The sequence below is a fragment of the Mchenga conophoros genome, linkage group LG6 (assembly GCF_057382185.1).
Source record: "Mchenga conophoros isolate Kocher_MC1m ecotype Shallow Benthic linkage group LG6, M_conophoros_male_GT1.1, whole genome shotgun sequence".
NCBI lineage: Eukaryota > Metazoa > Chordata > Actinopteri > Cichliformes > Cichlidae > Mchenga > Mchenga conophoros.
Genome location: NC_140531.1, coordinates 17,254,900 through 17,268,738, shown reverse-complemented (window position 1 = coordinate 17,268,738; position 13,839 = coordinate 17,254,900). Strand labels below are relative to the sequence as shown.

Genomic DNA, 13,839 nt, shown 5'->3' with positions numbered 1-13,839 from the left:
GAAAACATTTTACACACGAGGAAATGAAAAACATGACGCAGGGATGTCATAGAATCCAAGAAAGTAAAGTAAACAACCTGCAAAGGTACTATAATTGCCCTTCTTAATTCCTGAATGTTTAAAATGTTGACAAAAGCAGAGAAGTCATGCCAGTATATATTTTTTCCTCTCTAAGATGCTCATTATTATAACCAATCATGTTACTGAACTTTTTACAATTAATCTAATTAGTAGCAAAAATGTTCCTCTAGAGTTGCACATGTCCAAACTTTTTTGAGATTTTTCAAAAAAATAGTAACACGTGTCAGTTTAAACATTTGATATTCTTTTCTATGTTCTGCTGTAAATAAAATACAGTTTCATGCTTTCCAACCTGGTAGCCCGGACCCAGCTGATAGATAGCAAGGATCTGAGCAGCGCTGAGAGCTTCTCCAAATAGGTACACTGCCCCCATCTGTCCGCAGAACACACGGTTGATATCTGCCGTCTCAGACGATCCCAGGAAACACTTGTCAAATGTCTGCAAAGGGAGGAAGCAGGAAGGGAGGAAGGAATTACGAGAGCACCAAAAGGAAAAAACAAAAATAGACAAAAGGAGAAAAACAAAAGGGGTACGATGCGAGGAAGGAAATAAGGGGTGATGACAGATGGGGGTGGGTAAACAAAACCAAAAAGGGAAAGAAAAAAAAAATCAAGAGAGAACAGCAGGGAAAGACACACTGATGATAACGCTAGCTTTAAAGCAGAAATATTAAGAATGATAAGATCACGTCTCCTTCAAGAAGCCAATTTGCTTTCTGCCACAGCTACAGGATTACATTACACTGTGATGGCACAATAATTCCAAACATAATGTAATGTTACAATCTTTTATCTCAGCATGACAGAAAGCAATCCTGTGGACTGTGACAGAGTTCTGAAGTGTGAAGTGAACACGGCCATCATTTAATCATTTTACACTGCATTTTCCATGCTTCACAGATGGAGGGCAAGGAAAGCCCTCTGAAAGCAAGGACTGTGAATGGATGTGCGTAAAATCAGGCAAGATAGTCGGGGTGTTATTTGTTTGGTTTTGAGTGACAAAACTGATATTTAAACAGAAAACCTGTTAGAGCGCCTATATGTCTAACCCCCACATGCTACAATCAATGCCTACATTTTACCAAAGGGTTCATGTAATAAGTAATAATGATTTGCAAACACAGAAATGGCTTATTTAAGTGAATACTTAAATGCATTTTAGCAAAAAACTAAATAGCACTACATGAAAAGCAAAACATTTCTCCCCAAATCTCACACTCTTCCTTTAATTCTCTGTGAATCTGTGCAGACATTAAATATTACAGGAGCTGTTAGTAGCACCAACTCCTGTCCTGTTTTTGAGAAAAAGAGAAAAAACAAACATACTATTAAACTGTTGCTACTTACGTCACTGGTGTTGACAAACCAGGCAATGTCTCCAAAGGAAGCCAGTTCACCGTTCACAAAGCAGGCGATTTCACTGTTTTTCCAGCGGTTGTAGATATGAACTAGAGTCACCATGTACCACTGCAACGACCAGAACAAGCACACTTTCACACAATGGAAGTGCATCAATCAGACCAACACACGCACACACATGTTATCAGCAAGTCGGTGTCCTCTATCACTGTAATTCAGTCACGTTCCATGACTCACTGCCCTCAGCTATGATCCCACCTTCTGCTTAATGTTTGCTTCTAGTTTTACTTCAGCTTTGCAACCAGTGAAATAATAATAAATAGTTCATTATGTGAGAGAACAAGCATTATAACCATGTAAAAATCAACTAAAATGAGTCCTCTTGGGGTTTGGTGAAGTAAGATGACTCCTTCAAGCTCCAGGGGGAAAAAAACAAAAAACACCAGAAACTTTCAAATTGCTCGCAGACTGCGGTTTCTGAAACTAACAGTTTTCAATGCATGCTTTGTGTGGAAGGAACAGAGCCCTGGATAATCCTTCTCTCCCACTGCCCTCCTTCCTCCATCTTCTAGTTTTGCTTCTCCCCAGAGTCAGGTAAGATGTGGCAGCTCATTTTTAAAGGAAGGGCTAGATTTATCGTGTGTGCAAATGTGTATTTGGGTGTATAGATGTGACTGATTATGTGTGCGCTGACATATGATTTCTGTGATCTATTTACAAGGATTTGCCTTTTCATGTGTTTGAATATTTGGGTACAAAACACTGTATTTAGCTTCGTTTTCGTTCCTTTCGTACCTTCTGCGGTTTGAAGTCATACTTTACACAGTGCTGGAATCCTTTCCCCTTCGATTTTAATGAGGTCACTATCAAACAGCCGCCCACAAAGTGTGCCGAGTAACCCATGCCTTTGCTGGTACGGAAACTGAAACAAAACGAAGGGGAAATACAAACATGTAACTTTACTTTGGAAATGATGCTGCACAGTTTCATACCAACTACTGTACCTTTTAGTGGCAGCGTGAATTACAGTTTTAAAAAAACATTTTCAAGGGAATTTTTAAAGCATAAAAAAAAACAATCATTTCTGATCCTCACTAAGTCTTCCCATCCTTCTCAGTGTCCCAGAGAGATGGGGCCCCTTCATGTGATTTAGTGAATATCTCTCTTGTTAAAAGGGCACCAGACTGAAGGGGGGAGTTTTTATTAAGGATTCTCTCAAACAGCTCGTTGGCTGCCCGGTTTGCTTACCGTTTTCACAGCGGCTTAAGCAGACCCCTGCTGAATAAATGAGATTTTGGCAGAAATGAATGTTGGTTGAAAATAAAATGTTCAGAGGGTTTGTTTTACTTGTTCCTCAGAGATTAAACAAAGTATGATGACACGGGGAAAAACAACCTTTGAGGCTGGAGGGAGTGGGTTTCAAAATAAATCATCTTGGTGGGAAAATTGACACGCTCACCTTTTGTGCAGTTTTCTTTGTGTCTAAACTATGTCCTAAAGGCGAAGTTGGCACTCCTGCGTTCCATTTGTGCCACGTTCAAACAAAATTAACATTTAAATGGCAAAGAGCAAAGGTTTATGTTCACTCCTTAATGTTTCGAAAATTCTCGTGTACCTACCAGTACAGGTAAGGCTTGTCTTTGTCTACATTGATGTTGTTGAGTGGATCCATGCGGATCCACGTGTGGAATGTAAACCCATTCTGATATGGCCATTTTGCTATGGGGGGCAGAGCTATTGCCTGTTATGGGAAAACAAACAGAAGAAAAAACAAAAAGCATCAGACACTGTGATGTAGGATCCCAACTGTGGAATGAAATGAGCCTTCAAATATTAATTAACACTGTTCAGTAGTGCAGTAGGTCAGTCTGAAACCCCACAAAAACAAAACAAGAGTGAAGAACAGCTGGAAAACATTTACTCTAAATCACATTCCTGTCTTACTGTTTCATTAGCAGAGGTATGTGCACTGTACACAGCACGCTGTAGAAAAGCACAGACACGTAATAGCAGCATTTAGGTGAAAAAGAAAAAAATGAAACCACAGCTCACAAGGCGGCGTGCTGCATCTGTACATGTGTCATCATCTCAGCAGAGGGTTACACACACACAAGCAGGAAACCACACACAAACATGCAGTATGTTAAAGGTGTGAGTAGACTAATGAAGTACCGAGGAACAGATTTAAACACATCTATGTGCATTAGACATAATGAAAGGTTCGTTTAGCTTCATGTTTTAATTTAGCCTGCGTCCATGTATTTAAAAACACTGATTATGACGCATTTAGCTCCAAAGTTTAGTAGCGATTATCAATCGAGGAACAACTGTGACATATTCAAATATGAGAGAGAGAAAAAACTCCCAAGGTGATTGCATTGACGTGCCACAAAATATCTTGTGGCAGGAAGAGGGGGGAAAAAACAGCAATGCAATTTTTCATGTATGTGGTAATGATGCAAAAAGCAATGCTTCTATAAACAATGCTTTTGTAAAGTTTCAGTGTAATAGAAACTAAAGCTGGAGCGTGCCACTCACAGCCAAAGTAGATTATAATAATTAGGCAGATAACTGACTAGATTCAGTTGATTTGGTTTTTCTTTTTCCAAGTCTGTTAATTTTTCTGTAGCTGTCACAATCGACAATCCTGTAATATGCACCAAGGGTGTGTTATGATGTGTCATCTTTAAAATAAAAACCTACTAAAAGATGTTAAGCAGAGACAAATAAGGCACTGTGCAGCCTGCCTTTCCATGATACCAACTGCTAAACGAGGAGGCTTCCACTAAACTAATGTGCAGCCAAGTTACAAACGGTATTTGAATATTTCAAAGCTCACTATGCATGACCTTTGCTTTATTAATGCGTTTCATGCAAACATCAGAAAGCATGATATTAGCATCAAACTGCATGAGATTATGCTCCAACATTACTACACACTTCACAAGATTTAGCAGGAATGAATTAGCTTTGGAGCCCTGGGAGGGGCCTGATGCTTAATAGCAGATCAGAAAATATATAATATAAAAAATATAAGTAGTATGAAAAATAAAAAGCATGTGTAATGCAGTCAATAAGAGAAAAATTACACACAAGACTAAACAGTTGGCTTAATGGAAAACAGGTGAAAAAGCAAAGTCCTTCATTTCATCCCAATACTGGTGTAAAATATTTCTCAATGGTGGTGGGAAAAAAGGATTTTTCACAAATTTTAGAGTGCACTCATTGTTCCTAAATTCCACTTGAACACTTCTCATGCATTATATTCCTCCTCGGAGGCTTTGCTTGTTTTTTTTCCTCTTGTATCTGTGGTTACCTCAGTTGGGTTCATGATTTCACATCTTTAATCATTAATTTAGTGTTTCATATAAAAGCCACTGATAGTGCACACGGACAAAACTACAAACTGTATTGTGTTTACAGTTGTGGCATTATATACTCACAGCTGCATTTTTTCCTGGAAAGCTGAAGAAGGAGTTGGGACCGCTCCTGTGAGCCATGTACTTTAGCACTGACAAAAGCTTCACTGCGTGACGAGGCTGAGGAGAAAACACAGACACATGGGTGTTACTTAAGGCAGCTGATATACTATCAATGTTCAAACAAGCATACACACACAAATATGCACACACTGGTTTTAAACCTGCTCTTCACACATGCAGGCTCCTTCTGCTTGTTCTAAATCTAACTCAAAAACTGCAAAGACTGACATCCTGACAGATTTCCTCATATTTTCTCAACCCTGTGCACGGCACAGTACGCCTATTTAAAATACAATGAATCGCCAAGAGTATTCACTCACCCATCCAAATCACTGAATTCAGGTGTTACAAACCCAGGAACTCAGCCACAAAGTAGCAGGCCACATAAAATCACTGAGTGGGGTCAGCAGATGCTGAGGTGCAGAAAATGACAACTTTTTGCAGAGTCAATCACTACTGACCTCCAAATTTCATGTGGCCTTCAGATGAGCTCAAGAACAGCCTGCAGAGAGCTTCATGGAATAGGTTTTCACGGGCGAGCAGCTGAATCCAAACCTTACATCATCAAGAGCAATGCAGAGTGCCAGGTGTCGGATGCAGCAGTGTAAAGTAGGGTGCCACTGGACTCTAGAGGAGTGACAAATCACCCTTCTCTGTCTGGCAATCCAATGGATGAATCTGGGTTTGGTGGTTGAAAGGAGAACAGTACTTGTCTGACTATATTGTGCAAAGTGTAAAGTTTGGTGGAGGGGATTATTGTGTGAGGGTGTTCTTCAGGAGTTAGGCTCGGCCCCTTAGTTCCAGTGAAAGGAACTCTTAATGCTTCAGGATACCAAGATATTTTGGACAATTTCATACTCCCAGTTTGGGGATGACCCCTTCTGTACCAAGATGACTACGCACCAGTGCACAAAGCAAGGCCCATAAAGACATGGATGAGCGAGTTTGGTGTGGAAGAACTTGCACAGAGTCCTGATCTCAACCTGATAGAACACCTTTGGGACAAAAAAAAAAAAAGAGCTGAGACTGCAAGGCTGGTGTTCCTGTCCAAAGTAAGTGTCTGACATCACAAATGCACTTCTAAAAGAACAGTCAGAATTTCCCATAAATCCTCTTAAACCTCATGGAAAACCCTCGGAGAAGAGTTGAAGCTGTTATAGCTGCAAAGGGTGGACCGACATCATATTAAATCCTATGGATTAAGAATGTTGCCTCACTCAAGTTCATGTGCGCATGAAACAAGTGAATACTTTTGGCAATATAGTCTGTGTTGTATAAATACAAATATGACTGAGTGTTTTTACAAAAGGAAAAGAAAAGAAAGTCATGTTTTACTAGCACAACACAAGCTCCCATGGTCTATCCGGCTCCAGATATTCATAAAGGGAAAAAATGGAGCAGTAGCAAAAGCTGCTTGACAGGGGGAAGTGTGAGGTGAAATTTACAGGCATAAAATCAACTTGGCCCATTTCCTTCACTTGATTAGTGTCAGTGATTAATGGGTTACTCTTCTTCTCTTCCTCGCTTCATCTGTCATCCTTTCTGTGCTACTGATTCTCCCTGGATGAAGCAACTTATCTTCTGTACATGTATCATAAATCTTAATTTCATTGTGGGTATACCTGTGTGCAGCTGCTCAGACAGGATTTATTGTAGAAAATCTTCCCCAACTGTGTAAATAATAAGTGTGTTGGCTCGCACGGTCACGATGTGAAAAAAAGCAACCTAAATTTGGACTGTGTGTGTACTCTCAAGAAGCAGCTAATATCAATAATCTAGAGGTGCAAAGACCAGTGAACGGGAGTCATCTGGTTTCACATGATCTATATTTTCTGTGTGATGAGGGCATTGCCTGTGGGATGGCAGCAGTTTAGGTGTTGCTAGAACATTGCTCATGCGGGCCCCAGACAACCAAGACAGATCACCGTGGCGAGCCTCTGACTCACCCACTGGCCTCGCTCCCCTTGCAACTTGCTGAAGAAAAGCTTCAGCTCTTTAACTGTGATGCTGTAGCTGGCAAGTACACCCAGCATGTCCACCAGCAGGTCTGCAAGGACACACGTACACAAAGAGGACAGAAAAACACAGGCGTTAAACATGGCAGGTTAAAAACAGGCTGACAAGATATAATACAACCTTATTTCCAAAACAGTTCAGCAAACGTGTAAAATGTAATAAATAAATAAATAAATGCAGTGATTTCCAAGTCTCACACTCACATGTTATTCTCAATAGGACATAGAAACCTTATCAAGTGTTTGGACTGAGATGTTGAACTAAATCCTATATCAGACAAGAATAAGGGATTCCTCTTCCAAACGTCCTGCAGCTAGTGTCCTCAGTTCCCACACGTTTACAAACTACTGTTAAAAGAAAAGAGGATGCTACACAGTGGTAAACATGACCTTGTTCCAACTTTTTTGAGACATATTGCTGCCATCAAATCCAAAAGTACCTCATTTTTGTCTTAACATGATACATTTTCTGAGTTTAAATAATCGATGTTCTCTTCTAAATAAAATATGGTTTTCTTAGATTTGAGGTTCATTGCATTCCGTTTTACTGTACATTTTACACAGCATCCTAGCTGTTTTGGAAGTATTACAGTAAGAATTACAGTGTAGCGAACGCTTCGAGCAGCTAAATAACTAAAAACGGAGACCTAAAATAGACAGGATGCTCCGGGAGAGTCCCAGCTTCTGTGCAGTCTCTTATTAGCCATTATTAATAATGAGCCTAGTGACAGATAAGACTAGTGTGCATTTTATGGAAGTTAACCGTTTAATATGATTCACTTCTTCCAGCATAAAGATGAACGGCAGTAACATCTGAGAGGATGTTTTCTACATAATATTAAAGTCTTGCTGTTCAATTCTGTACTACATGGTTTCATTTTGGTTTTTAGTAAAGGGGATTGCAGATCTCTTTAACTTAACTAATACTGCATTCACACTAAAGTAAATGTTATTATAATCATTACTTTTAGCTGCCTAGTTACTACTGGGCTATATCACCCTTGCTTGACTGCATACATGCTCCAGGCCAGAGCTGTTCTAGCTGGCAAAGGTTCACTGAACCATACACTGCAGGACTAGTTCATACTAATTTCCAGATGGGCATCAGACAAATTAGACTTAGACTTAAGGAGGCTGTGCAGGACAACTGAATCCTCACTCAGCATAATATGTGAGGATGAAATTATGATATTTTGGACAAAAAACTGTAGTGATCAATTCACATGTGGAGTTGGAATTTATCATTTAGCCAGCTCTCCTTCCTTACAGAGGTCACAGTAAAGGCTTAGCAACAAAACATCTCTTCTCCAGATGGGGAAGATTCATTGTTTTGTTAAGCAAACATCTGCAGCCTTTGCAGCTGAATAGCATGCTGCAACTGCTACACAAGCCAATTGCCTTTAACCTTTAAAAACTCATGGAAAGACAAAGACTTGTTTCAATGAAGGACTATTTTCAGCACCTGCGATCATGCTGTCAATGGTGGATATACGCTGGAGCACAAGCTGAATGAGCCCCACTTCAGTGCACGCCTGCAGGTTGCGGACACTCTTCTTGAGGATGGCGGTGAAAATGCTCCAGATCTCAGCCTGACAGTTGGGCTCACACTTGTCCAACAGCTCGACCATGCACACAATGCTCTCCGGTTCCTGGATGATGAAGTTCATCTCCAGGTCAAACTGGCCGCCGACCAGCTGGAAGACAGAGAGAAAAACAAGTGAGGGTGGATGAGGAGGAGAGAGTTCCTTCCTTTTCTTTCATAAGCAGACAACAGAAACATTCCTAAGTGTGGGTCCACACTCCTAAACAGATCATTAGTCAGGCATTAGAGATGATGCCAGAGGATTAAAGGACAACAGAGAATCTCTGTAAGTCTGTGGTGTCTACAGCTAACCTTCTGACACTGCAATTATTCAAGAGCAAAAACTATTGACCTAGTAATAGTTCGTTAATGAACTTCGGTTCTGTAAATGCCAAAATGCTAAGAGCATTGTGGAGTGTGTGTGCATCATAGTGATACTGCATCAATACACACACGGGATCTGTGTGTGTGTGTGTGTGTGTGTGTGTGTGTGTGTGTGTGTGTGTGTGTGTGTGTGTGTGTGTGTGTGTGTGTGTGAATACTACGAACAGGAGGCTCACCTCATGCACTACCATCCTGAGCTAATGTTCGGTGGGCTAACTTACTTTAAATCAACTCAACCCAAAAAACTATTCAACACTGTGACACAGTTGGCTTGATATTACTACCTACTAATTCAGAGCAAGCTAAGGGCTCAGTCACATGAGTAAAAATAGGATTTATATATGTAGACAGCAACAGATATGCGATTTTTGATGATTTATTAGAAACAGATTGCATAGGATTGCCAACTTGACCCCATTCAATCGCAGATTAATAACAGAGTACTCTGTATTACGGCAACATTTATGGCAGGTTTTAGTCTCAGTTTTGGCATCACGGATCATCTCATTTTGCAGCACAAAAAACATAAAAACCAACTTGGACAAAAGCTAATTTTAAAGGGTTTAAAAATGTCAGAAATAGTTGTGTTTAACTTTGCAAACTGCAAATTATGTCCTCAGAGTGAAAAGCATGTTTAGAGGTCTTCTATTCCTGTAGGAGGTCCTGAAATACTAACAGCATCCGACAGAGCCTGGCAGACACAAACTCGGGCTGAGATTAATTTCCCGTTCTGATCAAGTTCAAGAGAAACAATAGCATTTGTATAAACCACATCCTGCCATATATGCACAGCTTTCTACACAACATAACACACAACCCCAAGCTCTATTCCTTTCTCCATGAAAGAAACTAATTACAGTATTAGTCAACCTCAGCAGCGATCTCCAGCTAACGCTTATTCAGGCGGTGGTGAGGTAGATTGCTTGTCTTATTGCAAAGAAATAATGTTCTTTGTGTCCAGGGAAAAAATCTACGAGCCATAAATGTCATGATTTGTCACTCCTTAATAGTTGTGATGACATTTTTATTATTGAACCCTGCCTAATAGAAAAAGATAAAGAAAATAACAACACGGATGTCAAATTAATAATGCGAGGAAGGCTGTCATGTTTAGAATCAAGGAGGTGTGACTAGACAAAAACAAAAAGATTGCCGTACCACCATTAGACCAGCTCAGTGTGAAAACAGTGTGATTTGGTGCAGGGATCAGAAACTGTACTATTAAAATGAGAGAGGGGAGATTTACTCTGCAAATGTGTATCTGAGCAGAAGATAGAGGAGGAGGGGTAACACAGCTGCCCCTGCTGCTGCTGCAATCTCTTTAAAGATGTGGAATAAATAATAGCGCTGAGACGCAGCTCTCCCATCGTCCTTTTGCCCTCCCCTCACATATAATCCATTTATTCTTTATGTCACCATTAAGCCTGGGAAGATATCCTTTACCTTTTGACAGAATCAGATACACGATGCATTTTTCCTATCATCCCTTTGCACACAGCCTCAGATGAAACATAATGTAAAAAATATGTTTTGGTACTAACATATTGTTCCAAAATTCACAACTACTGCAAATGCAAACAACTTTATATCTAAACATATGAAATGCCCGCATTTAGCTTTTGTCAAAAAAACACTTGTAACTTTTAACACATAAATAAACTGTAGAAAATAGTTATTTTATCACTATATATCATATTTATATGAATATTATTTTACAAAGAAAACATAAACCAGAACATCAGTGATGGAGTCGCTCATCTGACTCACAATCCATCATCATTTACTGGTTGCTGCACAAAAAAAAAAAAAAAGACAACCATGGCCTTAAACTTAAGCTCGCTTTGGCTGAAGACTCATTGAGTGATCACACATTTATCCTTTTTTTTTACAAATCAACACCACAAACCAAATTTTGTTATTCAGTTTTAATTAGTTACATTCAAATGTCTCAAAGCCTCGAGATTGTTTTAGCTCACTATGTCCATGGACAGACATAAAATAAAAGTAACAACATATTTTTTACCACATATGGATTATTCACACCTTTCATCAGGCAAACAGCTAAAAGATTAAAAAAAAAAAAAAATCATCAGTCTGCAAGTATGAATGCAGCACAACTAAACTTTCTATGCATCTGTTCAAATGAATACCAAGCTACCTCTTATTGAAACAAATGGAAGAAAGTGTGGACAAAATGACCAGCATCTCTTCTGTTTCCTTTTTAAAAACCATAAATCGTGCACACCTTTTCTAACTTGGTGGATGCCCATATGTACCATCATGTCATATAAACAACTGATTTATGAGCATCACATTGTAAGCTAGTCATCCATCCATTAGAGTCAACTGACCAACAGATGACAAGAGTGGAAGCACAAGGATGGAGACCACACTGCAGTTGCACACTCTTGAAGCTAACAGGGCTGCTTTTAAATCTGATTTTCCACTTCCTATAATCAGAAAGGTGTCCAAGTCCAAGAAGACTTAAGCAATTACAATAAGTGGTTGTGTGGAAGTGTCCCCATCTCCTCGACAAAGAGGAATCCCCTTGTGGTCCTAATACTAAAATTAAAGTGAAACGATTCTGTAGACAGATAAAAATTACTGGGCTGATGTTGACTACAAAAATGCATTTTTCTGCTTTTGTTTTGTGATAACAAACATCTTGTTTGTCTACCAGGAAATGTTTATGATGCTTACAATATTTAAACTCCCTAAAACATTCAAACCAATGATTTACATTGTTCTTTCTGGGGAACAGGTAAAAAGCTGGCATAGCCTGAACTTCCTTTTTAGTCAGAAGCTACCATAATCGCCAGTGTCTTTTGGAAGCTAGACACCAGATCCCTGGATGGGTAACCTAGCCTGGCTGTACTCCCCTGAGGCCTGCCTGAATTAATCATGGCTGAGCAGCCAAGCAGCCACTGGGCTGTAACACAAAGCACAAACAGGCTGCTCTGGTCTCCATGGAGAACAACACCGGAGGAGAGCTGTTCTAAATGTTACACAGAACCAGTGTTCGTACATCAGATCCAAGAGGATTATGAATTTTAATGAAACTGAAGGCTGACAGCCAAAAAAAAAAGGATATCAGGATTAGCAGGAATCAGAATTGTAAAAGTTATAGTTTAAAAGTTAATAGTTTTGTAAATGTTTCATTTCATGTGTTTAATATATTTTCAAACTCTATCAATATTCCTTTGCTATTGTAGAAAAATCATTTTCTATCATAAATGCCACTTTTTTAAAATCCAGAATATCACCTTAAACTAATAAAAATCACCAAAATATTGAGATTAAAAAAGGAAGAAGAGGTGGTCATATAAGACTCTTCCAAAGGGGGGGACCCATCACAACCTCCTACTGACCCTTACTGCAAATAAAGACGATACATACAGTGGGGCAAAAAAGTATTTAGTCAGCCACCGATTGTGCAAGTTCCCCCACTTAAAATGATGACAGAGGTCAGTAATTTGCACCAGAGGTACACTTCAACTGTGAGAGACAGAATGTGAAGAAAAAAAAAATCTATGAATTCACATGGTAGGATTTGTAAAGAATTTATTCGTAAATTAGGGTGGAAAATAAGTATTTGGTCACCTCAAACAAGGAAAATCTCTGGCTCTCACAGACCTGTAACGTCTTCTGTAAGAAGCTTTTCTGTCCCCCACTCGTTACCTGTATGAATGGCACCTGTTTGAACTCATCATGTGTATAAAAGACACCTGTCACAGCCTCAAACAGTCAGACTCCAAACTCCGCCATGGCCAAGACCAAAGAGCTTTCGAAGGACACCAGGAAAAGTATTGTAGACCTGCACCAGACTGGGAAGAGTGAATCTACAATAGGCAAGCAGCTTGGTGTGAAAAAAATCAACTGTGGGAGCAATCAGCAGAAAATGGAAGACATACAAGACCACTGATAATCTCCCTCGATCTGGGGCTCCACGCAAGATCTCATCCCGTGGGGTCAAAATGATCATGAGAACGGTGAGCAAAGATCCCAGAACCACACGGGGGGACCTGGTGAATGACCTGCAGAGAGCTGGGACCAAAGTAACAAAGGTCACCATCAGTAACACACTACAACGGCAGGGAATCACATCCCGCAGTGCCAGACGTGTTCCGCTGCTGAAGCCAGTGCATGTCCAGGCCCGTCTGAAGTTTGCCAGAGAGCACATGGATGATACAGCAGAGGATTGGGAGAATGTCATGTGGTCAGATGAAACCAAAGTAGAACTTTTTGGTATAAACTCAACTCGTCGTGTTTGGAGGAAGAAGAATACTGAGTTGCATCCCAAGAACACCATACCTACTGTGAAGCATGGGGGTGGAAACATCATGCTATGGGGCTGTTTTTCTGCCAAGAGGACAGGACGACTGATCCGTGTTAAGGACAGAATGAATGGGGCCATGTATCGTGAGATTTTGAGCCAAAACCTCCTTCCATCAGTGAGAACTTTGAAGATGAAACGAGGCTGGGTCTTCCAACATGACAATGATCCAAAACACACCGCCCGGGCAACAAAGGAGTGGCTCCATAAGAAGCATTTGAAAGTCCTGGAGTGGCCTAGCCAGTCTCCAGACCTCAACCCCATAGAAAATCTGTGGCGGGAGTTGAAAGTCCGTGTTGCTCGGCGACAGCCCCAAAACATCACTGCTCTCGAGAAGATCTGCATGGAGGAACGGGCCAAAATACCAGCTACAGTGTGTGCAAACCTGGTAAAGACCTATAGTAAACGTTTGACCTCTGTTATTGCCAACAAAGGTTATGTTACAAAGTATTGAGTTGTATTTTTGTTATTGACCAAATACTTATTTTCCACCCTGATTTACAAATAAATTCTTTACAAATCCTACCATGTGGATTCATGGATTTTTTTTCTTCACATTCTGTCTCTCACAGTTGAAGTGTACCTCTGGTGCAAATTACTGAC

At 40.1% G+C, this 13,839-nt stretch overlaps 1 protein-coding gene across 9 annotated transcripts in view; it reads right to left on the bottom strand.

Annotated features, from left to right (window-relative positions):
- Positions 1 to 13,839, bottom strand: part of lrba (LPS-responsive vesicle trafficking, beach and anchor containing) — a 188,273-nt gene that overhangs the window by 154,340 nt on the left and 20,094 nt on the right. For all 9 annotated transcript variants that reach the window (XM_085276522.1, XM_085276524.1, XM_085276526.1 and 6 more), the window contains exons 2-8: positions 8,400 to 8,631; positions 6,869 to 6,969; positions 4,884 to 4,979; positions 3,060 to 3,181; positions 2,236 to 2,362; positions 1,429 to 1,548; positions 374 to 520 (exon numbers count right to left, since the gene is read on the bottom strand). In XM_085276522.1, the coding sequence (XP_085132648.1) occupies positions 374 to 520; positions 1,429 to 1,548; positions 2,236 to 2,362; positions 3,060 to 3,181; positions 4,884 to 4,979; positions 6,869 to 6,969; positions 8,400 to 8,631 (945 nt within the window). The remainder of the gene's footprint in view (positions 1 to 373; positions 521 to 1,428; positions 1,549 to 2,235; positions 2,363 to 3,059; positions 3,182 to 4,883; positions 4,980 to 6,868; positions 6,970 to 8,399; positions 8,632 to 13,839) is intronic.